General features: G+C 35.9%; 1 protein-coding gene across 3 annotated transcripts in view; it reads right to left on the bottom strand.

Annotated features, from left to right (window-relative positions):
* The window catches only part of GLRA3 (glycine receptor alpha 3), an 85,961-nt gene that overhangs the window by 32,360 nt on the left and 29,068 nt on the right, over window positions 1-24,533 (bottom strand). For all 3 annotated transcript variants that reach the window (XM_023924989.2, XM_023924990.2, XM_023924991.2), the window contains exons 4-5: window positions 9,164-9,387; window positions 6,212-6,294 (exon numbers count right to left, since the gene is read on the bottom strand). In XM_023924989.2, coding sequence (XP_023780757.1) covers window positions 6,212-6,294; window positions 9,164-9,387 — 307 coding nt within the window. The remainder of the gene's footprint in view (window positions 1-6,211; window positions 6,295-9,163; window positions 9,388-24,533) is intronic.

The following is a 24,533-nucleotide window of genomic DNA, read 5'->3' as shown; positions in this document are numbered from 1 at the left end:
GTGCAACAGAGGGTGATAAGTGTGACAAAATTGAAGGAAAATTCCATCACACTAACAGAGGGAGAGGGTGGAAGAGATAAGACATTGATGAAAAGTAGTTCTCAGGAGCTGTGCCTGCAATAGTTGATGGAGGGTTTTTAATAACTGGTCATCAAATAAAATTAAATTGTAGTGGTATTTTATTTAGTTCATGTAATTGATACAAAACTCTGGCAGATGGTGGACAAGACAGACACAGTAACTTTAGTCTTTAGACAGCATTGAAAATTGTTTAGCTAGACTAAAAATTTTCAGTATTTTCAATTACAGGTTCCAGAAAAAAATTCAGGAAAAAAAAGAAAGTGATCCTATTTCTAATAGGAAATATTTCTAATTATCAAGGGCATTAAAGTGTCTTGAAAGAAAAACCAAACTTTTCCCTTGGTCTGACTCATCTTTCCCAGAAAAAATTATCTTTTCAAAAATCGTGTTGATAAGTCATATCAACACTCATATGAGGTTCCTGAAAGAAAGAATTAGACTGTATCTTTGTCTTTTATTTTGTTTTTGTTTTACACTGCCATTAATAATAAATATCAACTTCCCATTCATCCAATTTTGAAAGTATAGGACTAAAGCCTGCCTTAAATTGAGCCCCATTCAACCCACATCAGTCCACATTACTCTATAGAACTTTTTGGAACCAGGATATTTCTATTAGTTTCATGCTAAGAGTAGGAAGATTTTATTTTAGCTAATTCAGTATCAGTGGTAGGCATGAAAAGGCCATTATCTCATAGACAAGACAGTGAAGATCCAACAAGTGTGTCTTGAAGAACTGTTGAAGTGTCTAACATCTCTTCTCCTGCTTCTCCAAGGACTACACTGTCACATATGTTTATATGTTATTCAAGGCAAGCAGCTCCCCTGTACCTTTAGAGGCTCTACACCTTTGAACCCTCATTATCTTGGCAATTACAACATAATTCCTTTATCACATTTGCTGACACTATTTTAATTGCTTTGTCTGTCCACCTTTAGCATATCTTTCCAAAGCATGAGAAAACTTCTGATCCAGCTGAATATCAATATATCCTGTAAATTTTCTACTCATTCTATTTTATTACAGGACAGCTGTGCTTCCCTTGTGTCATTTAAAAATACCTACAGGTGTATTAAAACCCAACTCTTTTCCTCACATTCACACATCTAAAACAGCATAAAACAACTGAGTGTATCTGGCTTTTTTTGTAAAAGAGTTTAGTTCAACTACAAAATTTATTTTTTATTTTTTAATCCAAATGATTTATCTAAATTCCATTCTCATTTCTTTAATTTTTAGTAAGGTACAGGTCCAAAAGTAACATTGGATTTAGTCAGTAAACCCATCACTTCTTCAGGTCTCCAGTTGAAGCAAGAACTACAGTCATGTTGACTAGGGTTATTCCACTGCTCTTGTGTTAGGCATCCCATCAGTTTGCTTCTGGGACAAACTGCCTGCACATTACTGCTCCTAAGAGCATGACAGACATTTCAATTGTGCCCTGAATTCCCAGCAACATAGCAGGGGGAAGATATGCCAGAGCTAACGAGTCTGGTTTTGGCTTGAGGTTAGAACAAATTCTTCTACATTACACACTAAATATATTAGCTTCAGAAATGAGCTGTGATTCATTTCAAGGCTAGATTTGTGCTGGAGCTCCAAGAAGGCAGGATTTTATTCAATGTACTTCTGAGCAGCTTTACAAGGTGTCTGCCCTTTGCACTGCCCTTTAAGTCATCTGAAGGGATCTCTCCCTGGGGAGTTATAGGTTTATTCGTCTTAGCCTGAAATTTGGAAAAGAAGAACATTTCAGCTCAGTACTCTAGCACATCTCTCAAACCTACTATGCCTTGCTGAAACCTATAGGTGTTCAGCTATCACATTTATTCTAGTTTCTGAATGTCAGTAGCAGTTATACAGTTACTACTGCCCTTTCATCCTGCATTGGTCAGGAGCTGAAGACTACAAGTATCCTGATGTTTGTAGCTGTGTGTCATGTCTCACTTCAGATAGACACAATAGTTTGAGTCACACATCTGCACAATAAAAGCCACAGCCTGAGCAGTTGATAGTTTTTGTGCTACTGAAATGGAGAGAAGCAGTATGGTTTCTATACCTTCGGGCACAGACAGGCATTGGCCCAGTGTGTCCATAATTTCTGTCATTCAGGTAGAGACCTGAGGATTCCCTGGCAGATGAGAAATACACTCCAGTTATTTTATCTTTCTTACATTGTCTTTGTGCCATTGTGGGAAAGGGAAAACGTGCACATACTTTTCTGTAGTGTAGCTTGTACTTCTGCAGCCTGCATACCCATCTTTCCCCTTGTACAATCTCAAAATTAGAGACTGGGGGGAAAGAAATTGCTCAAACAAGAATCATGTGGTATAGAGGGAATTTTCTTTAACAATCCAGAAGACAAGAGCATGATTGCTTAGAAAAACTAAAAAGCCTCCATAAATAAAAAAAGGGGAAAAAATGGCCACTTAAATTTAAAAATAAATATAAAATTAAAATGATGAGGTAAGAAAATGCTTTATACTTTACCTATGTTGCTTTTCATAGTATATTTTTTCTTTTGTAACTTAGTCTTTTCAATATTCTTTGAAAATTCAGGAATATTAAATGTCACATAAAGTTATAATTGCAATTTATGAATAAAGGAATGCTCTAAGGTAAAAACAAAACTTGAAAAAGGAAGACAAGCTCTAGCATATGAAAGAAAACCATTTCTTTCCTGGGAGACAGGCCACAGAAATAAATATGTATCTAGATGACATTTCTTTGTATCTTATTCAAGCAGAATAAAACTAAAATTATCCCAGATGCCTATAGGCTGTCCTGGTGTAAGGCACAGAACTGTAGAAGGGATTATTTCATATGTGCATTTTCATTTGTTCCCTCTCTAAGATAAAAAAGCAGCTCATTCTAGCTGCTGAGAAATCATTTGGTAAAATAAATCCTTTAAAAATAGGAGACATTTCCACTTAAATATTTTTCAGACACTTCATGATCTAAAGAAGTACTTTTGCCAGGGGCAAATCCAGCTGCTTAGACCGACCTTGGAGAAAACATTACATGAGCCAGCTAAAAATAAAGATCTCATTTGGGAAAAAAGGCTATACACGATTTTTTCTTTTAGACTTTTCCATGATGGAGCAACAGTATCAATACTGAAGGGAAGTATCTAGTACTAGAAGAAATCACTACTTTAAACGAGAGACAAAACTCATCATCTGTCTCTTGTCGGTCTTTGCAACACAGTGGTAAAAAGAGCAAAAAGAAAAGATGAGTGATTTATCCTAATTTACTTTGTGACACATGCAGGAACAAGGCTTGCAAGATCAGACACAGTTTACAGAAACCATGAGACAAATGTGCCTTGTAAATTCATAACGTACAATGTCCTACACAGCTTGGCACTCTGTGGAAAAACCAGCAATGATCACCACTTCAAAAAGAAACATCTGGAAGCATGGCTACTCCTGTTTTGCTCCTGCAAACACTTTGGTTTTTATAACATAGCCTGGTGGTCAGATCATTCACTCAGGACATGAGAGGGCTGTGTTTTCTGTTTTGAATACAAATGTCTTCCACTTCCCCAGACAAGGCATTAACCACTAGGGTTAGTGCTTTGATCCCTCTGTTTACATTGCCTCAGTGTGCACCAAAAAATCCAAGGCAGACAGCCAGAGCAGAGTATGACACTGTGGCCTAGAAATTAGAGATGCTTGGATGGATTTGGGCTCTCAGGGTTATGTCAGTTCTTACCTCAGGAAATTTGATGTGAAGCCTGGGAAAATGCCAAATGCACCCATCCTCCTTTTTTCTTCTATAATTTTACATAGAACTGGATGCCTTTTCTTAGCCAGAGAGCCTGGAATTTGAATGTTTCTGCTCACCCTCTCCTAAGTTTTGGAAATTGGTCAGAGTTCACTCTCATATAAACTAGTTGGTTTTTTTTTGTTTGTTTGTTTGGTTTTTTTAACCTAGTTACCCTTCTTCCCGGCATGTAGATATTTTTTGTAACACTTCCAAGTAGTTTATTTCCTTTCCTGTCCTTCCTGTACAAAGAAACTGGCTACGGACAGGTCAATTCCTGCTCTCAAAAATCTAGGGTCTTGGAACTTAGGTCACATATCTGCTTTGGATCTGTCCCAAAATAATCTCAGGGAACTGCTGCCTTGTTCTTGAAAACCTAACTGGTTATTCTGCTATCACACATGTAAGCACATCCAGAGCTCCCACACGCTGCAAAATTTTCTGCCTCAGGCCATCACCTTTTCCCACAGTCTGTTTTTGATGTCTGAAGTTACAGGTAAAATAGAATTATACAAGGCAATATGGGAACAGCTTTATTACTTGTAACTTCCTTATGAAATCAAATTTGATATTTGTGAATAAAGAATTTGAAACTGTATTTTCTTCAGCTCTTCTTTTGTGAGAAGTGCCTCTCTTTACCATGTGAATGTGCAGCTGGGAATGTACTCCCACTGAACTCAATGATTAAAAACAAGACTTCAGTGAAAAATGTTCTGCTGAAAATACAGTAGAACATCTACAGTGTTATTCAACTAATAAATGTTGGTTCCCTGTGGTGCAGTTTGTGGGAACTGTGGGCTCCTGCAAGGTTTCTGTAAAGCAAACCAGATGCATGTTTGTTCCAGAAAGCTTAGCTTTTGTCTGACCTGTCCTCACAGCAGCTGAAAGAAAGGAAAAAAGCAGCTGAGTTTTATGAAGCTGTTAAAGCAAATATTTCATAATTTACATAATGTACATTTTTTTTTTAATGATACATTTTGCTTGTTCAGTCAAACACAATAATTCTTCCTCTTTGAAGCATAACTGTATTTAGTGAGAATACGTGCCATCTGCATGCACTCTGATGCAACTGCCTCCTGTTAACCTTTTCTTTAGTCACATTAATTATACAGGTAACAGAGGTTATGGGTAGGATCATCTGCTCAGGTGGACTGTGGAGTTTTGCTCAAATCCTGGATATATTACACTGCCCTAAATTCCTTAACATTTGTGTCATATAATGATGATTTTAGTCAAGATAATTTCTGCTGCCAGATTCAGGTGTTGTCCTCATACTGAAAGGCTGCTTCATAATGTTACCATCTGTCCATTGTAATAATAAATCTGGCTTTTATACTCACCCTGCAATATTCTATAAAAGCACACCATGCAACAAACAGCTCTGACATACTGACTGATAGATGATTACCTCCCCTTCCCTTACGTGCTGCTTTGTCCCAGTAAAAGAAGAAAAAAACCACCAAAAATACCTTAATAAAATTATGTGTGTCATGTTTCTAATCTATGATATGTTTCAAATAATCCAGTATGCTCATTCTATATGAAAAATTATTTTATTTTGAAATACTTTACTTATCATCCCTAAAACTGTAAAACTAGATCTTTAAATGAATACTTCTTAATCTGTCTTGCTCCTGTCATTAATCTGCACAAATTTAGGATTGCTGGAAGCTTTCAAAGAATGCTTTACTTTATTTTATTTTTGTTCTTTGCATCATTATGAAGATTTTCTGCTGCAACTCTCTTTCAAAATCCTCTCATTTTAAGGGAAACAGCAATTCCAAAATACTTCATATCACCAGGAAGATGAGAATATAATGCATCAGACAGAGTAGTTGATTTCTCCTTTTGTGTTTGTGCCTTGAAATGGCATAGCTGCTTTACACTTTCCATCCTCTTTTAAGTAATAAGATAACGAGGTAGATAAGTAAAATATATATCTTAGAATATAATAGTTTTATTTCACATAAAATCCCATAAATCAAAATCCCAAAAATCCCCTTAAATTCTTTAAGTTATTCTTATGTTTCCTTTATGTGCTCCCATATTATTCACCTTCTGTATGTGTGAACACAGAAAGACTTATGGTGAAACCCTATAAGCAGAAATTTTGTATAAACTGTCACTGGGTACATAAGTTTAATGATAACTTCAGATATATAAAAAACTCTTGATTTTCAGTTCAAATAGATATGAAAGACCCTCTTCCTCTTAAAATCATGCATATTTCACAGATTCTACTGACAAAATAGAAAATTAATTTTGAAAATTTGTTCTTGTACCACTACAAGGGATTTTCCTACCTCCTGTATAGCTGTTGCAATCCCTGCAAAAGTATGTATAGGATAATACATTACGCAAACTTACAGCTTTCCAGCTGCATTATACATGTTTGCACGTCCATTGGAAAATTTTTGAGATCCATCGGACAGGAAAGTATTAAAGTCAATCTGAAAGAACACAAAAAAAACCATTAAAAATACATCCCCAAAAAAGCCATAGAACTGTGCAGGAGGAATGCATGAATACAATGGAAGCAACTAGAAATAGAATACGTGTTTCAGTAGAAAGCTCTTGAAAAAGATCTCTATTAGCTGAACCCATCTAACTCAGCCTAGTATGACAACATGGAAAAAAAATTTACAGACTTTCAAAAAAATAAATTTTTCAGTAGGGATGCCTAACTTAATAACAAGTCTAAAGGAATGCAGCAACAGTGTGCCCTTTTGTGCTACAACAGATTTGTTGGACTGTTTCAAATCTTTGGCATAAAACTTACCCAAATTTGCAAGAATTTCACAACATATGCCAGCTGAAAATCGTGGAGGAAAAGTAGTTTTATGTGTTACTCTCCTAAAATAAGGTGTTTAAAATGTCAACAGAAAAGTTTAAACATTTTATGATTTTGATGGTAGACCTAAATATGCCTGTAATTTTGAACTGTAGCTGTGCATTGGTGTTAATCCTAATACTTCCTGTGAAATTCTTTGCAAATTATAGGCAAAAGTGGTATTTTTAAATTTTAGATAAACACAATAATTTACCTTTCAATTAGAACTTCTCCAAGGAATCAGAAAGAAGAATTTATGTAAGATAAAGGCACATGTTTTCCCTCCCTGGCCATGCCTAGGTACCCATTCATTGTTCAGGGCCATGACTCAACCTTCATTAATCAGCTCAGTTGATAGAATGTCCAACAAAAACCTGAGGAGCCTCAGTTCAGCTGCTTACACATAAGGCTCTTCTAGCATGGAAATGCTCTAATCCCCCCTCCCTTGAATCCACTCCTCTGCTTTTGGCACTGGGCCTAAAGAGAAATGGGCAATAGCTGGCAAGTATGGCTGTATATTTCTTTTACTTTTTTTATTTTTCTGACCAAACCTCCTTGATTCATTGTTGCTATAATTTCTGTTTAACCAGACAGCGACAGGTCTTCATTAGAGAGGAGAGTCTGAGGAGGGAAGTCAAACCCATCCCCTATTCCCATGCTGTTAAAAATAGTTCCAAAGGCAAATTTTAGCTAGTAGGCTGGTAACAAAGCAAGTCATTTTGGAGGTACCTGGACTTTGTGCTTCAGTAAATATTTTAGTATTTTATATTAAGTATTCATTGAGCTGGGAACTGCTACCTTCCATTATTTTCTTGCCTCAATTGTTCCAGTGCAATTAGGGATGAGGAGAAATTTTGAAAGAAGGAAATTTAGAAAGAAGGAAATTTAGAAACTTCTGTTTTTAATATCAGCACACTAGCAATTAACATATCTCCCCTTATCAGAAGAAGGTTAACTTACTCAGATGCACATAACTCAACTAGATGCCAATGATATGATTTTAAATCTGTTTTAGAAACTATAATAGTTTAATTAAATCAAGGCAACATAAAATTTCTGGCTTCATAAGAAACTTCATAAGCTTCTGACTTCATAAGAAAGAGGAGCTATCTGGGATTTTCTGTCAGCACAGTTGATGTTTGCCTTTATAAGTAAATGTGATATTTCTCACATTTGGGGTTTTTCAGTCCATTTTATGTGGCCATGGACTTGGTCTGAATTGTATTGAAGGTGCAATCTAAACTTGTTTCTGCTGAGTGGTGGGGTTTATACTGTGTGCTGTATGTGTTTGGAAGGAGTAGGGAGTTATTTGATTAGAGTGGAACAGCAGCCACTGCCTCTTGGGATGACTCAGACAGTCTGCAGATAATTGATTTAGAACTACTTTCTACTCGAATCCAGAGAAGGAATCCTTTTAACTTGCTTTGAATCTGTTTCTAGTGACAGAATACATGTTGTGACACTGAAGATTGATAATTCTCCCAGAGTGGCAGACTAACCTCCTTTTGGAGATGAAATCCTCATAAGAATGTTAACTCAACCCTTTCTCTTTGTGTAAACTTGAAAAAGTGCTGCCTAATTGCACTGGAAGGAGGGAAGGAGGAAGGAGATTCTCTTGTCACTGACACATCCATGGAAGTCATAAAGTTCCCTTTTTCTCCAGTACACAAACTGTTCACAGATTTCTGATGTATCTTCAAAGAGTCTAATTATGCATTAATTCAGTGTCGTAAAAGCATGCAAAGCAAAACACTGAGTGGACAATAGTATATTAATTTTGGAAAGAGTATCATTTTGCACAAGTGAGTCACTGCTTCAATATCAAATCTATACTGTCTAGTGGGGCATTAGCATACTTATATCCAATGTGTTTCTCATTAGGTTGGGTGTTTGAAGTCAGTGGTAAAATGCCTGCTGATGTCTGTATTAAAAGGAAAGTGGAGGGAAGAGAAGTGGGATAATTAGATTTTGTCAGTACTTATGATTGCTGCTTTCAGCTTCTTAAAACCTTTTCAAAAATTTACTTTCCAGTTTTCTCTCCATCTCCAGCAGTAAATGACTAATCTTTAAATGCCATTCTTCCTCAAACAGGCCATGTTTTCATGTTGAAGTGCAACTGCAGTAAGGGGGAAAGGAAGTAACATTGCATTGTCATGACATTGGAGGCTACTGACTATGAAACTCATACATAGGCCAACTCAGATTATAATAGCACAGGACTGTTTGTTATGTGCAGTGTCCCAGCTCCTCTAGGCTCAGTACCTGTACTTCATAACGGGAAAGATACTTTTCTTATTACTTTTACTATGTGAATGCCTAATGAGCAATCATTTTCTATTTTAATGTTAACAATGAATGTTGACAAAATTCTGCATTCAAAACTCACAGATAATAGTTCTGCATGACTAGCAACTGAATATATTTTTTAGAAATTCCTAATTATGCTTTTGAGCCGCTACATGAAAAAGATCATTAGGTTCAAAACTCACCTGATGGAATAAAGTACATTTCCATTTTTGAAAATCCGCAACAACTTATTATCTGTTGTAACTTCATGAAAGTTGGCACCTTTTTCATTAGCAAAGAACAAATCAGGTTTCCAAATTGAATCCAGCATGGATGGATCTAAATCTAAAGAGTCATCTGGATATTCACTGTATGCTAGACGTGGATCATTCCAGTTCTGACGGAGAAAGATGTTCACTCGGTAATCCTGAATAAAAGGGAAAACAAGCAAAGCTTTATCAAGCATAGGGATTTAGCTTTTATTTCATTTCTTAGCCATGTAATCCCCTGTCCATCTGTGGATGACAAAAGAATTACTTAGCTGAATGCCAGAATGATACCTATTTATATTACTGTGGGCACAATGGATAACAATAAAGATGCATTTCAGGGCAATCAAAAAAAATCCTAAGATAAGGAAATCCAACCTCTATGTGCAGTTCATATAATTCCATATAACTCAACCCCTATCACAAATTTCTCTTGAATTTGAAATGAGAAGCATAAAAAGAGTTTTATCATGTTACCTTTTTCTGCTCAAACCTGGGGTATTCCCACCTCCTTCTCCCTGTCACTGAGAACCTGTCTCAAGTTAAGGGAAGTTAAATTAATTTTTTTTCTCTCTCTCTAATCTTTACTTGTTTTAGACCCACCACATAGGCTTTCTGTGCCTCAGTTTCCCATTGAATATTGTGTGGCAGTAAGTCGTCATGCAGCAGTCTGAGGAGGACACATGTTCCTTCCTCCTCTCTTCAAACAGGGTAGAAACAATATAAGTCTTTATGATAAATTAGAATAGCTACAAGTGAAGTCACCTTAATTTCTGCAGAAAGTCCTGTCTTAATCAAGAGTTCTTCTATAGAAAAGATGAGTGAGTGCTTCAAACTTCTGGAAGTCATTTAGGAGCTGCACATACATTCTGTCAGAAATGTATTTATGGCTCCACACTTTCTTAAAACCTTACCACTCTGAAAACACTTGGTTTTGAATAAAGGTGAATAACAGCTTCTCGTTACATTGCATTTAGGACTGAGACTGAACATAAAGGCATAGGAGCTATACTTTTATTGGTCATAATAAGATTTTCCTCATTATTTGAACTGCATTAATGGGAAAGGTAAAAATAAAGTAGAGAAAGAGATAGGTTACCTGCAGGGGGAAAATGGCAATTGGTTGTCAGACCTTACATGACACTTCTGAGAATAACAAAAGTAAAAAATATCACTAGTTTATGGTTAAAAAAGATGGCGGAAATTTATTTTAACGAGAAAACTTTTTGAGTCAGAATGGGAAATGAAGTGTACAGGACTGAAAAATACAATTTAGCCAAAAACTATGGATACTGGTTATTATAGGTTAGACTAACTTGTTAAAACCCCATTGGTGTAGAAATTGTTGGTTAAAAATCCAGCATTTTATCGATATTGCTCTTAGGAAACTTGGAGCATGCAGCCATGTAGTGGGCAGAATTGTGCCAATAGACCTAATAAAGGCCAACAGAAACCTCAATATGCAACATTTACTCATGAGAAACAGTTTTTCATATCTTCAGCATCCTGCTGTTTTGGTCAATTTAATTACTCAGTTTGTCTAAGGGTAGCCAAATACACTAAAAATATGCTTACCAAGTCTTGCCAATTTAGAATATTGTAAATTGTACAGAGAAAGTCCTGATAAAGAATTTTATCTTCACATAACCTTTAAAATTTATAGGACAAAGAAAGCAAGTAGAAAACTACACCAGAAGAATGAAATTAATTCAAATTACTATTTCCAGCAGAGAGGAAACAAGCTCTCTGACCAAGTGGAAGCATGCAACATTAAATGCATAGGAATAGTTAACTGCTTTATTTAAAGAAATAAATTGTTAATTAATTTGTTAAACACACACATACAAACAGACCACAATCCCTTTCAGGAAAGGACTGAAAGATATTTTCTTTTTCATCATGGGTAGTGACAGCCTCAAGAGCCTTAAAAAAATTCTTATGAGAACCTGTTGGTATTTTTTATAATTAGTACCACGATGTTATACAACCAGAGCCAGGTTTATAGATGCAGAAACAAGCCTGTATTTTCTGTATGTTTCTAAAGTAAGACAAAATTCTTAGACAAGCTTGTACCTCAGTGCTCAAAAAACTGTATTTTTGTGTCCTCTAGTAAGAGGGAATAAGAACCCCTGATATAGCATTATTTCTTTGCATGACATCCCAAATACCATGGAGCACAAGTTTCCATTACAGATGGCTGTATAAAATCAAAAGGACAGGAAGAAGGAGGATGATGGCTCCACTGCCTTTCCCAGCATGGGCAACCCTTAAGCTGAAGGAAGCATTATCTCTAAACCTGGGGTACTGGCGTGGAGGACTGCAGCTCTCAGGACTTTGCACTTCACACCAAGCTTTATATTTTAAATTCTATAACCTGAGGTATGTCTATTTACTTTACTTTTCTCAGTAGAACATGAAAAGTTTATGGACAGGATTAGTTGCAGAGTAAAGGTCTTCTCACATGTGTTATACAGAAAAGGTGAAAAATGCGTAGCAGGAAGGCCAAATGGAAAAGGAAAATGGAGAACGACAAATGATGGAATCCTTTCAAGATTATATTAAGTTATGCTGTATGTCAGTGTGAGTAAAGTTTATTAGTTTAAATTGTTTCCAGCTTTTAAGATAAAAAATAGTCCTGGTTAAACTTTTCACTGAAGCAACCTGAGTTATTTTTCATTGTTTTCTCCATCTCTCCCCTGAAAACTGACTTAAATTGGCACTCATTATTCCCAAAAAAGAAAAAAAGTCCTAATATATCAAAAGGAAAGAGATATATTTGACTGCTATTTTATGAAGGAAAAGTATTCATCATATCAATTTATAATTACACATTATGAGCACAAGGCCTAAGTGCTTTAAACGAGTAGGATTTTTTGATGCAAACACAGACACCTGAATCAAACTGCCTGAATTGATTTGTTATCCTACAAGAGGCTCCATATTGTCATGTGCTGTTTGCCTGAAAGAATGGCTCCTAATTCAAATAACTGTGACAGGAAGGTTCCTTGAGGGGAGGGAGCAATCATCATTGCAGTTGTGGTGACTTCCAGAGCCTCATCTGTAACCTCAAGGCTGCCATAGTCTGAACAGCTGCTGCACCCTGGTTCTCCAGAACGAGAGGGATGTGGGGCTGCACTTGCTTCACCACACTTCAAAACCTTAGCCACAAGGTGAACTTTCTTAGAGGGTCAGGATACTGTTCATCTGCTTCATAAGGCTCAATAAAATAAAAACTAGAGATCAAATAATTGCCCTTTTCTGACCATGCCAAGGCTCAGGCCATCATGGACCTCAGTACTAATATTTTGATTAATAATTTCCAGCACACAGTAAAATCTGAAACACTTACAGAGTGTTTTGATTTCTACTTCATTATACTTGTACAGATAGAGCTATATTACCATAACATACAGAATGTAGCTTTATGGAGATTTTTGCACAAATCTCACAATACTAATTTCCCAGTTCTCACTATTTCTTTAATGCATTTTTCATATGTACTGCATGTGAAATCCTTCCAGATCTGAGAGATTCCAAAATATGCCCCTCATTTGGACATTGAATATCACCTGCTCTCATAATTTTTTGTGCTGTTATTTGAACCAAGTCTTCAGAATTTCATGCATAAATTACAGAACTCTCTCTGTTGCCATTCCAAATATTATGATAATTTTGCCTAATATATACTTCTAAGTGAAATCTAGTCTTGTCTTTTGTATAATGTAGTCAAATTATTCTTCCTTCACTTGTTTTAACTCACTGTAAAATTTTAACGTGGAAATCTTACAGACTTTGAAAGAAGACTGTTAAAAATGAACATAAGACACTATAATAAATATTGTTCTTGTGGAAATTTTTTTCTTCATGCATTAACTATGACACTCTTATTGAAAGCTCATTTTTACTGCCGTATAAGAAAAGCTTATATGTTACAGAACACATTGATAGTTTTAATTTATAATGCTGAGATTTTCAAAAGTTACTGTCTTGGTGTCTGAAAAACATGCAACTTGACATGCTTTTTATTGCTGCCTCGACTGGTATAATTAGACAGGATGGCCTGTGGCATAATAGTACTTTTAGTAATAACATCTTTCCATGTTAAATTTATTCACTGTTCTTAAGCACTGTGGCTGCACTTTGGGTAATTACTTTGTCCAAATTGATGGAATTTTCTAGTTTTCCTTTCTATAGCTGAAAATTTCAGACTGGATCAAAAGTTTTTCAGATAAAAATTTCAATATGCCTTTGACAAAACTTTTCTAGTTTTGAAACTAGAAACAGAAATTGAAACTCAATTATTAAAATTGAAGTTAGCCACTCAAATTGTCAAGTCATTTTCCATGCAGGTTACCAATGCCATTGCCATATCAAAGTAGGAGAAGAACCTTGAAATTCACCCTCACGTTCAAGAAATGCAAATATAATTTTTGTATTCTGAAGGATTGATTTGTACTTCCTCATGCTTAATAGTTGGAGTTCCATCGTTACTGAGATTACTTATGGTGCAGGCTTAATTGTTCAAAAGAATATGTAAAAGAAAGTGCAGGGAAGGATGATACAGGACTGGACAGGGTTGTCAGTTCTGTGAGTGTAGACATGAAAAGTTTCATGTATTTGTTTAAATTGATAATGCAAAGGACTTGTGTTATGACTTAATTTATTTCTTGATTGCTCCCTGTAAGTATATCAAAGGGGAGGAAGAAAGCATTTTAAATCTAAAGACAAGAATATCCTTCCTTAACTTTCAATACATTTAGACTGAACTGAAATGGTTCATCTCTTTTCTCCTGCTAAAAAACACTGGTGATATTTTCATTGGTCTTACTTATTATAGCAAATAAGGGGGTTATTTATTTTTTATTACATCTTTGCACTATTACTGGAGTACTGTTTAAAGTTCCTGTGTTGCCAGCATAAGAAGTGAACTGTTTGAGCAAGTTCAGAGGAGAGACAGAAAGTTGATAAGAGGACAGGAAAACATTCTGCTATAAAGGCAGGGTGAGAAAGTTGGGACCACTCAGCCTGGAGAAGTTTGAGTGAACAAATTTTTTACTGTGAGAGTGATGAGGCACTGGAACAAGGAGGTTCTGGGTGCTGCAATCCTGGCAGCATTCAAGGGCAGGTTGGATAAGGTCTTGAACAACCTGGTCTAGTGGGAGCTGTGCTGCCCACGGCAGAGGAGTTGGGACTACACACTTTTTAAGGTCCATTCCAATCACTTGACATTGATTCTGTGATTAGAGGGCTGAATTGCAGCAAGGATAGTGCATATAGCTAAGCTCTTTGGCATTTCAATTAATGAGTGAAAAACACTTGCAACAAGCTCCATGCTCCACCATTAAATGTAACTCATTAATCCATCAAAGATTTACCATAGCAGCTAAAGAGAAATTAACTGTGATTTAAATCAATTGCTTAGTCATTAGCTTTAATTGATACATTTAATCTGTGTCAGAGTAACAATATTTGGGTAATGCCAAACATCCCTGAGAACAAGCTTTTCTGTACTGAAGAGCTGTAGGGCATTCATTACAAGAAGAAACGCAGATACAGTGTTAATTATGATAGTTTGTCTATGGCACAGAGAGGTCTGTTGCTGGATATTTCCATAGGTGGAATGTCTCTTTCCAGAACTGATTTGGGCAGTGGGTAAAACTAAGGATGTCCTTACTGTTCTGACTCTGCAATTACAGAACCCATAGAGAGGCTGAGAGCGATTGCAGTACTGTACCACTCCCCTGGAATTAAGCAATTTTGTGAATTTTCTGATCCCTCCCTCAGACAGCAACGTCTTCATGGATGTGCCTTAGGAAAATGACTTCTTGCAATTTTTATTTCTAATCCTCCCACTCCTATGATTGTATTGTATAAGGAAAAGAATCCAGTTCCACACGCAAACACGTGGAAAACTTTCCTGTCTGGTCCTGCCTGAAGTTAGTTGGCTAAATACTTTGTGAGTGATTAGGATATCTAGATTTCAGCCCTTGAAGGCTGAGGATGAGCAATAAGGACTGCTCAGTTCCTGGATAAAAACTCTAATCCTAGTCTAAATTGAAAATTGTGTGTGCTCCTGCTCTCTCCATTAAGCAGGACAGCCCAGATGGATGTGAGGTTGAGGTGAGGACTAACTTGCCTCTGATCTCAGAGAGATTTAAAAATTGAGTTATTCAGAAAAGACTGTTGATGGATTCGGAGGAACAGCTCCTCTGAACAGTTGATTTTAAAGCATGTATTAATGTTTTTAATATTTACAGGGTTTTGAGGGGTTTTATGGTAAGTTAATTTTTGGGGTTTTAGTTTGGTTTTGTTTGTTTTCATACATTTCAGAACTAGTGGATATCCTGATGGGTGTCCTGTGAATGGTTTGGTTAAAATTTTATTTCCGTTTTGCCTAATTCCTTTAAGAGTTTTACTCCAAAAACTATCCATCAATACTCATATTGAAGTCAATATAACTAGAACTCATTTGGCAAAGAGCTGGCTAAAACTACTACTTTAACATTGCTACCTGTAATGTCAGACCTCTCAGACTTCCTTAAAAAATAAAAATTCAGAGTTCAGCAAATAAATTTACACACTTCTTCTGCCCCTAGGTGTGCCACCTGCTTTTGTACCCTTGGATTCTGAAGCAGTACAGCTCATGTTAGCATTCTGGCTGGCACAGATGAGTGCTTCTTGCCTTATATTCTCCTGGGATGACTAACACCTCATTTGCCACCGCTGCAAATGATGGAGGATGAGAACTTACTGCAACTACTACGGTTCTGTCTTTGCCTTAGAGAAAGTATTGGGTCATTTAAAGCATGCTTATTAGCACAGAGCTATTGGACTTTGTCATTCAACCCCTAACTAAAAAAAATAATATAGTCAGTGGTTTCTGAGACAGCTCCTTGATTTTTGCCTTACTCTCTTTTCTTTTTTACAAATCATTCAAAATCAGTTGAATTCAACAATGTGCTGCAGTACCTGCTTACGTTCCATATCTTTTAGGGCTAAAACATTGCAAATGGATGGGTTCAGTTTATTTTAGCATTGAGTTTTTTGGTTGAGTTTATTATCAGTAGCAATACTGGATTTAGTTTCTGTGCTCACATATAATCATCAGAAGTCAAAGGCAGTTAATGTCCAGGATGCTTATCCCTAAAAAGATTAATTATAGTACTGTCATACTGTATAATAATGTTTGTCATAGCTCCTACTGCATGTCCTAGAATATTTATTAGTTAAAGATTGAATATACTACTCCCATATTTAATGGAAGCTGTGTGTTCCCAAGTCCTAATGCATTACACTAAAATCACATTTTGAAACTTGTTCAGTGTAATTGCTTTTTTAAGCTTTAGCTCAGGGACTTTTAAAATGTTTGCACTTTCAAGCAGTCGTATTAGGGATTAGATGAAAAAAGGACATGACAATTACATGAACAAACAACATACACTAAGCCTCTGTCTTCATTTGGTCCTTGCCATGTTCTCAGTTGACAAAAGATTCTGGGTTTTTTCTGCAGGCAAATGATGTGTCCCTGAAGTTTTTGCTCTAACAGCAGAAGGTACTTCTTGCTAAGTGAAAAATTAAGTTTTACTGAGATTATTCATTTTCTCACATGAACTTTTGGTGCTATATATTCCATTTTTTTATTAATGAATTTTATGTTAGGCCTTTGAGCATGACTGGTTTCAATGAGTGACTGAATAGGCTAATTTTATAAATCTTTAGTGAAAATATGTATTTAAAACCATTCTCTGTTTCATCTTCTCAAAGAAATATAACTGAATTAGATCAAATACAATTTTTGGAATTCAATATTAAATTTCCCTGTTCCTTTCCTTGTGTTGGTAGATAATTATGACATTGTCTAGAATAAGGTAAGGTAAAATAAAAGGTAAAGCTAAAGTAGGACAAGCCCAGAAGCAAGGCCGGCTAACTCTTGTAGTCTAAACACCTGCCAAAGTCAGGTAGGAGAAGAAACAAAATTCTAACTTTAAACAAACTTGATCAGATATGAGTTGACCTTAATTTTATTGATATGCATGAAATACACCAAGAGGTCTATTAAGAAAATCATGTTGCTTTACAAGGATACCATGGCAACACATCATATTTTGTGTATATTTGAACTGTACCAGTATTGAGGAGAAAGAGAACAATTTGTTTGACTACCCAAAGACATCATCTAGTGGCATTTGAAAAGCCCTAAGATATTTTGCCTTTTGTCTGCTGGTTCAAAAAGCTGAATGTCTCCTGCAATTCCGTGATATGCCTACCTTCCCAGATAACTCAGGGAGTCTTAGGGATTATTAAAGCTGCACTAAATGCACTCAGGCAATGAAATAAAACTTTAACAGACACAAACTCCATTCAGTATTGATTTGCTAACCCATTCCTTTCATGAAAAAGTTAACTTTGTGAACAAGTACATGTGGGTCTAGCTGAGTAGTAAGGGAGAAAGAAGAAATATCAATTTTATGGGCTTCCAGTAGATCCATGATGAAAGGGGTAGAAGTAAAGGTTACTTATTAAGAAGTGAATCCTTATTTTAAAAGATCTCAAATACTATAATTTATAATACTACAGTAGTACCAGAATATTGTCACAGGCACAAATATAAAACATTTTCCCTACATTTTGCTAAGCTGGGAAATAGTCTTTTTACCTTTTAAGGTCTAACATAAATGCTTAAAAATTGAAGCAAAATGATCCAAAATTAATGAAATAATTAACCAGTGTAAAATATAAATATATACATTGAAAACTGTTCTTATATTTGTATATAAAATATATTTTATGTATATATATGATATACATTAACAAGAAATGGAAATTATGTATTTAATATAATCAGTTTTATGAAACTGTAGAGCAGCCACATTCACAAAAATAAGGAAAAACATATTGCAATCAAGGGACCTAATAATGGCTGACTAGAAACATCAAATTTTCAGTATTCTATCCCTTCAATCCTACCAGGAGTTAAGTAGCTAAACCTTCATTCAATTTAAATCTTTTAAAAGAAGATAGAGGAACTAAAAAGAAGATTGTGAGAGATCCCACATATTATAGCTTACAATGTTTGTAGATGGAAAGCAGACTAGAAATCTTCTTTAACTAATCCTGCTATGCCAATAAATTAGCTCGCATATGTTCCTATACATTTACGTTTTGAAAATCCATTAACTGAAAAAGAAACCTAGTGACTAAAAGATCAGACAATGTAAAGACTGCTTATTTTTTAAAGCAAAGGAATAAATTCAGATTCTCCACGAGTGCTTTTGAAGATTATTGTTTTATCATCAAAAACAGGTAAACAAGAAATAATGAATACCTACTTTTTGTCAGTTATATACATTCAATACATTTGTTTTTAATTCACATTCACTATCTTCATGGTTGTAATAAAGTTTAGGTCAGTACCTATTCACACTGCCTTGTTTCCAATCAGAAATGCCTTGGGGAGGTGGCTGCCTGTTTCTTTTTTTTTTTTTTTTTTTTCCTTTTTTTCCCCTGGGATAGAAAGACATGGGATTAAATTTGCTCCTAGGCAAAATTAAATTTTAAGCCTAGAGGCTTGCAAGTTGGGATCTTTCCGAACTCTGGGGAAGGCTGCAGCTTGTTTGAGCTGAGGTAAAGTTAATTTACTTCACAGTGGCTGGTACAGGGCTTTGTTTTGATTTGTACTGAACACAAGGTTGATAATATAGAGGTGTTCTATGCTTTAACAGAGCCAAAGTGTTTTTTGCTTTCCCAGATGCTGTGCTGGTGAAGAGCCTGGGGGCGCATGGGAAATTGTGAAGAGACAGAACTGGCATGGCTAACACCCACAGACCAAGGGGAGATAGCATACAGCATCATGCTCAGTATATATCGGAGGGGAGAAAGGGGTAGGGGGGCAAGAAGGAGTGGGGGCATATTTGAAGTGATGAAGTTTGTCTTCCCAAGTAACTGTAATGTGTGACGGAGCCCTGCTTTCCTGGGAATGGCTGAACACCTGCCAGCCCATGGGAAGAAATGAATTAATTCCTTGTTTTGCTTTGCTTGTGTGCTCAGCTTTTGCTTGCCCTATTAAACTCTTTATCTCAGCCCATGAGTTCTCTGGATTTTACCCTTCCAATTAATTCTCTCCCTGATCCCACTGGTGGAATAATGAGGGAGTAGCTGTGCAGTATTGGTTTGCTGGCTGGGGTTAAATCATGACAAGAGGGATTTTTGTTGCCTTTGCAGTGCTTTTGAGCCCTGGATAAAATTATTGAGAAATTCAAATCCTCTGCAAACTGGAGCACTAGAGGCAGAGGAGCAGAGAAGCCTGTGAGCTGGGATTACCTGCAAATTGGAGAGAAGGAAGAAGGTGTCAATCTGCAGAAAGAAGGCAGTAATGACATAGGGAGTGGCATGTCAGTAAAAAATGCGTATCAGACCACACCTTGCTGTGATCATATTGACTTTTAAAGAAAATTAAAGCCTGATTCACAAACTCATCATACTACTTGTTCTGCTAGCTTTGGCCATAATTGATAGCATGATATGTATTGTCTATGGAAAAAGAAAAATACTATGCAAAAAACAGATTCTTACAAGAACTTTGGATAAATTATATAATTATATGGTTCATTTTAAAGTATTATAATAATTATATGTATTTCAACTTTTAAAAAATATATTATTTACAATATATCTTTGCACTATAGGTATGATGTATAAAAGTCAGCATACAGCTCTTTCATGCTGAGTGATTACTTTGGCTACTGTAATTAAAAATTCACACCCAGCATATGCACAGCCGGAGTGCAAGAAGTACTAAGTATTCAGAATAGAATGACAACATGGTGGGAGAATGGAGTTTCTCAATGATGCTAAAATGATACTTTGAAACTTATTCAAATCAAGAATTTCAAGGTCATGTGGAATGTTTTTACTGGGAATTTTTCTAGGGCATATTCACTAGACTCAAAAACAGAAATTAGGACAAAGGTGACAAGCCAAAAATCCTTTATTTTCTTAATTCAGGTTCATTCAACAACTACTCTAAAGTCCTATTCCATAGCTTTTGTTACTGTAAACAGAGTTAGCAAATTGCAGGTTCATGCAAAACTGAGGGAGACAGGCTATAGTCTCACAGTGATAGATGGGGATTTATGGACTTAACTCCGATTAGTGTTAATGGGAGTTAAGGACAAAAGCCACATATATCATTATGAGATTAATTTCCATTGCTTAAATACATATCATGAAGCAGCTGCACTAAAGATATTTTTTAAACTATTACTTTTCACCTAGTTCTTTGATTTAACTATTTTTTTATAATGTTTTTACACTGGTGTTGTAGTTTTAGGAAACATCAGGAGTGTTACATAATCATAACCCCAAGTGAGTTCATCTTTCATGATTGCAACAAAATAAGAAACTTCATAAAGAACATACCTCATATGATGTGAACAGAGTTATGTAGTGATGCCACAATCTTATTTTCACAGATAGTAAGATTTCCTACAACAGTGACTGAGTAGAACTGAGCTTGCAAATTAGTATATTTCACATATTTTTCTGGATAATGCTGCAGTTGCTATACCAGGATGTAGATTTTTTAGGAACAGCCTACCTGATAACAGCCTTTAAACAGATTGAAAAGACTAATATAATAATGTGGAAGTAAGAAAGAAGATACAGGAAGGGATGGGAGTAAAGCCACATGATTTCATAGTGCGGTGCTGTACAAGTAATGGTTTTCCCTTTAAGTGAAAATGAGCAATCAGAGGAAGAGGAATCAATGTAAACAAACAGATAAGGGGAAATAAGAGGTGTGAACAGTTCCCCAGCTTTGCTAGAAGATTTTAGGTAAACAAAGGATATAAAAATTTAATTAAAGGCTAAGTCTCCCTTGGAATGAGAAGATAAAGATTCTGGGAGAACCTTTGATAAGTCTGTAAAGAAACCATCTGGGTTTTAGAAAGCATTAGAACAGGTGAGGAGTAGTATTTAAAGCAGCATTGTATGCAGTAGCAAGGGCTTGAGCTGATGATGAAGGAGGTCACTTCAGGTCTTCTGTAGCTAATTGCAGTAAGTGCTATGGGGAAGCAGAAAGTTTTGTGTCTGTAAACTGAGTTATTCAGCTTTCTGTATAATAAAGTGTTTTGCAAATTTTTAAAGAATGCTTGTTAAAATGGCTGGGGTTAAATGGGGTTAAAATGAACCAGAAAGAAGGACACATTGGTGTGTCTGGATGACCTAATTATAACACCTATCCTGGTAAATATTTATCTATTTTAGATAAACCAGAACAATTATAGCTTAGAGTAGCAAGGCAACTGTAGGTCTGGATTCAGTCTTTTCTTCAAATGAGGTAAAAAATATTTGAAGCTAGGTTTTCATCAATGTAAAGAAGAATTTAAAAAAATGTCACCCAGCACACAAGCAGCAAGGCGTTTTTCCCTACACCTAAGAAACAACCTCTGACTAATGGGTTATAAAATATTTTCACAACTTGTTTATACCTGAAGTTGGCATAGAGGCATACCTGATTTGACATTTCTTCAAGGACCAGGAAGTCAAAGCAGAAGATATTGTATGCATTTGATAGTAGCATAGACATTTTCCAGCCAGTGTTTCACCTGTATCTTCCAGGTAATTTCCAGGGAATTCCAAGATTCCCTTTTAAAAGTTATTCTAGACTAAAAGTTCCAGAGCAGAAGGGTACAAAAAAATGTTTTCCATTTCTGCTTGGAAAACCAGTGGGCATAGAAATTATTTTTTAAATATGAAAAAAAAATAAAAAGGATGCTATTTGTTTGCTAATTTGTATCTTGTATATGTAGTGTTGTGTTTTTTGAAGCATACTGCATCCTACAGAGTTTTCTTATAATATGGAATAGATGCTGTATCTCAGGAGGGTGATATGATATCTCTGCTTAGAATGCAGGTTCAGCAACAAGATTTTCTGGATTAGTCCAGACATGTAACAAACTGGACAGCTGTAGACCCATAGAATTTGTAAAATCTCTGTCTGCTCCTGACTCTGTGACCCAGGGATCAGGGTGGCAGAGGCCAGTGTATGAAATAAAGGATGCTATATAATCTGATGTCCCAACTTGTACAAGAACAGTTTTCTGTGTCTTGATAGAAGGAAGTTGATTGTCAAACAGAGAATTATTTTTTTTTTCCAGTGTATTTTCAGTAAAAAAGGCATCTTTTTCCTTGTATTTGAAGCAGTAGCCTAAATGATTAATTTGAGGAAAAATGTCTGGTGAAACTCCTCAGCATTGAGGTTTGTAATGTGTATAAGTGAACATTTCTTCCAAGCAATCTATTGAAAGACAACCTAGAATAGGTACAACAGAACAAAATCAGAAACACTTACTGAAGAAAGATGAAGCTAAGGAAATTAAAGAGTTGTGGCTCATGAAAGGACAGTAAATATGGTGGCTTAATAATGGGTTGGTCTGGTTTAAAAGCTCATTTTATTTGTAAATGCAAGATAATCTCATTAGTGGGGGGAGTACAGAAAGATTTCTAACGTGCTTCCTATCAACATTCAATTCTTTTCAGACTGAATCAAGAAATACCCCTGAGCAAAAACACTGTAAGGCCAAATAAGAGACATATAATTTTCAATTGTTAATTGAGATTAATTAAGAGTATAAAATTAAAATTAAATTAATTAATTCAGTATTAATTGTCTTCATGTTGCTATTTGCCATCACATCTCTTTGATGTCCCCTTCAATGCACTTTGAGCACATGCATTATGCTAAGAGTATTAACACACACTGAGTAAAAATTGCTGTAAATCTGCATTAAGGTCAGTGTTGTACCTGACCTTTAAAAGTCAGAAAACCTTGAGCAAATTTATCAGTCACTTTATGTAGAGTAAAAGCAGACATTTTGGTATGGACTACTACATACCAAATAGACTAACTGCTTTGTGTATTCAGTATTCTGACTGTGAACTTTTGCAGCTGAAAATGTTGGCACTGATATTATTCTGACCCTGCGTGACTGAATAATCTGTTCTCCTTTTTTTTTTTTGGCAATTGCCAACAATATATATGACACTTCTCTTAATGATCACAAAACCTTTTAGCCTTAGGAGATACAGTGTGAATACAAGCTAAGCAGAGATTGAGCTACAAAAGCTCTCTAGAGGAACTTTTCAAGGTATTGTGATAAATGCTGAAATTTAAGTTCCACTGCACCAGTAAGAAAAGTATTTACTTTTCTGTAGTATATGGTTCCCACATTGCCAGTATACATTTAATTTATGTGACCAAGCAATCCAAATGATTTGTCAGATTTTTAATGTTATGTGTGCTTAGGTACATTACTATTTATCTCAAATGAAAAACTTCACATGTTAATTTGTATTAAATATGTTATAATGAAATAGTAATTTTATTCTGGGCTTTCACAATTTTTTAATCTTTTATTCTTCCAGATTTCTAAATTCTTATGTGTAAAATCCCAGAATAACAGAAACTTGTAAAATATGAAACACTGGTTATTTATGAAACTTAAGTTTTCCTTTATATGTGTGAAGCAATGAGTTTTACTTGTTCAGAGGATGAGTGAGAAGTTCTTACTTTGTGAATATTGAGACATGCACAGATCTAGTGCTACCACTCAGCTTGATAACACAGAAAAATTGGTGAGGCTGGATCCTATGTAGAGCCAAAAAGTCTGTTTTAGGGAGCTTTTTAGGGAGCTTTCAGTTATGTAGTTTACTTTTTTGCCTGCCTCCTCAGAGCAGACATGACATAAATGAAATTGCTCATATGATCACTTAAAATCACCTAGGTTCAATTAGAACCACAGCTTCCTAGCAAGAGGTGGCATTCTGCTCCCTGCTGTAAACTATCTGATTTGTATTTTGAGAAAGAATATTAAATAGCAGGGGGAAGGGAAGGGAAGGGAAGGGAAGGGAAGGGAAGGGAAGGGAAGGGAAGGGAAGGGAAGGGAAGGGAAGGGAAGGGAAGGGAAGGGAAGGGAAGGGAAGGGAAGGGAAGGGAAGGGAAGGGAAGGGAAGGGAAGGGAAGGGAAGGGAAGGGAAGGGAAGGGAAGGGAAGGGAAGGGAAAGGGATCAATTTACAGTGTTGACAAGCTGTAAGCAAAATTATGCTACTTGTTTGGTTTGTCTGCCTCTCCTGAGCTGCTGGAGCAGGTGGAGATGTTTTAAAGAGTGTGCTTTCCCGAGAGACACACACTACCGCACTCCTCGTCCGTACTGAGAGCTGTTCAGCCCAGCGATGTGAGATTGGCACAGGGCTACTATGCAAGCGACGAGGGTTGTTTTTAACCCCTTGTTTTTCTGCCTGTTT

This window comes from Cyanistes caeruleus, chromosome 5 (genome assembly GCF_971803275.1).
Source record: "Cyanistes caeruleus chromosome 5, bCyaCae1.hap1.1, whole genome shotgun sequence".
Lineage (NCBI taxonomy): Eukaryota > Metazoa > Chordata > Aves > Passeriformes > Paridae > Cyanistes > Cyanistes caeruleus.
This window is presented reverse-complemented; position numbering and strand designations above follow the sequence as displayed.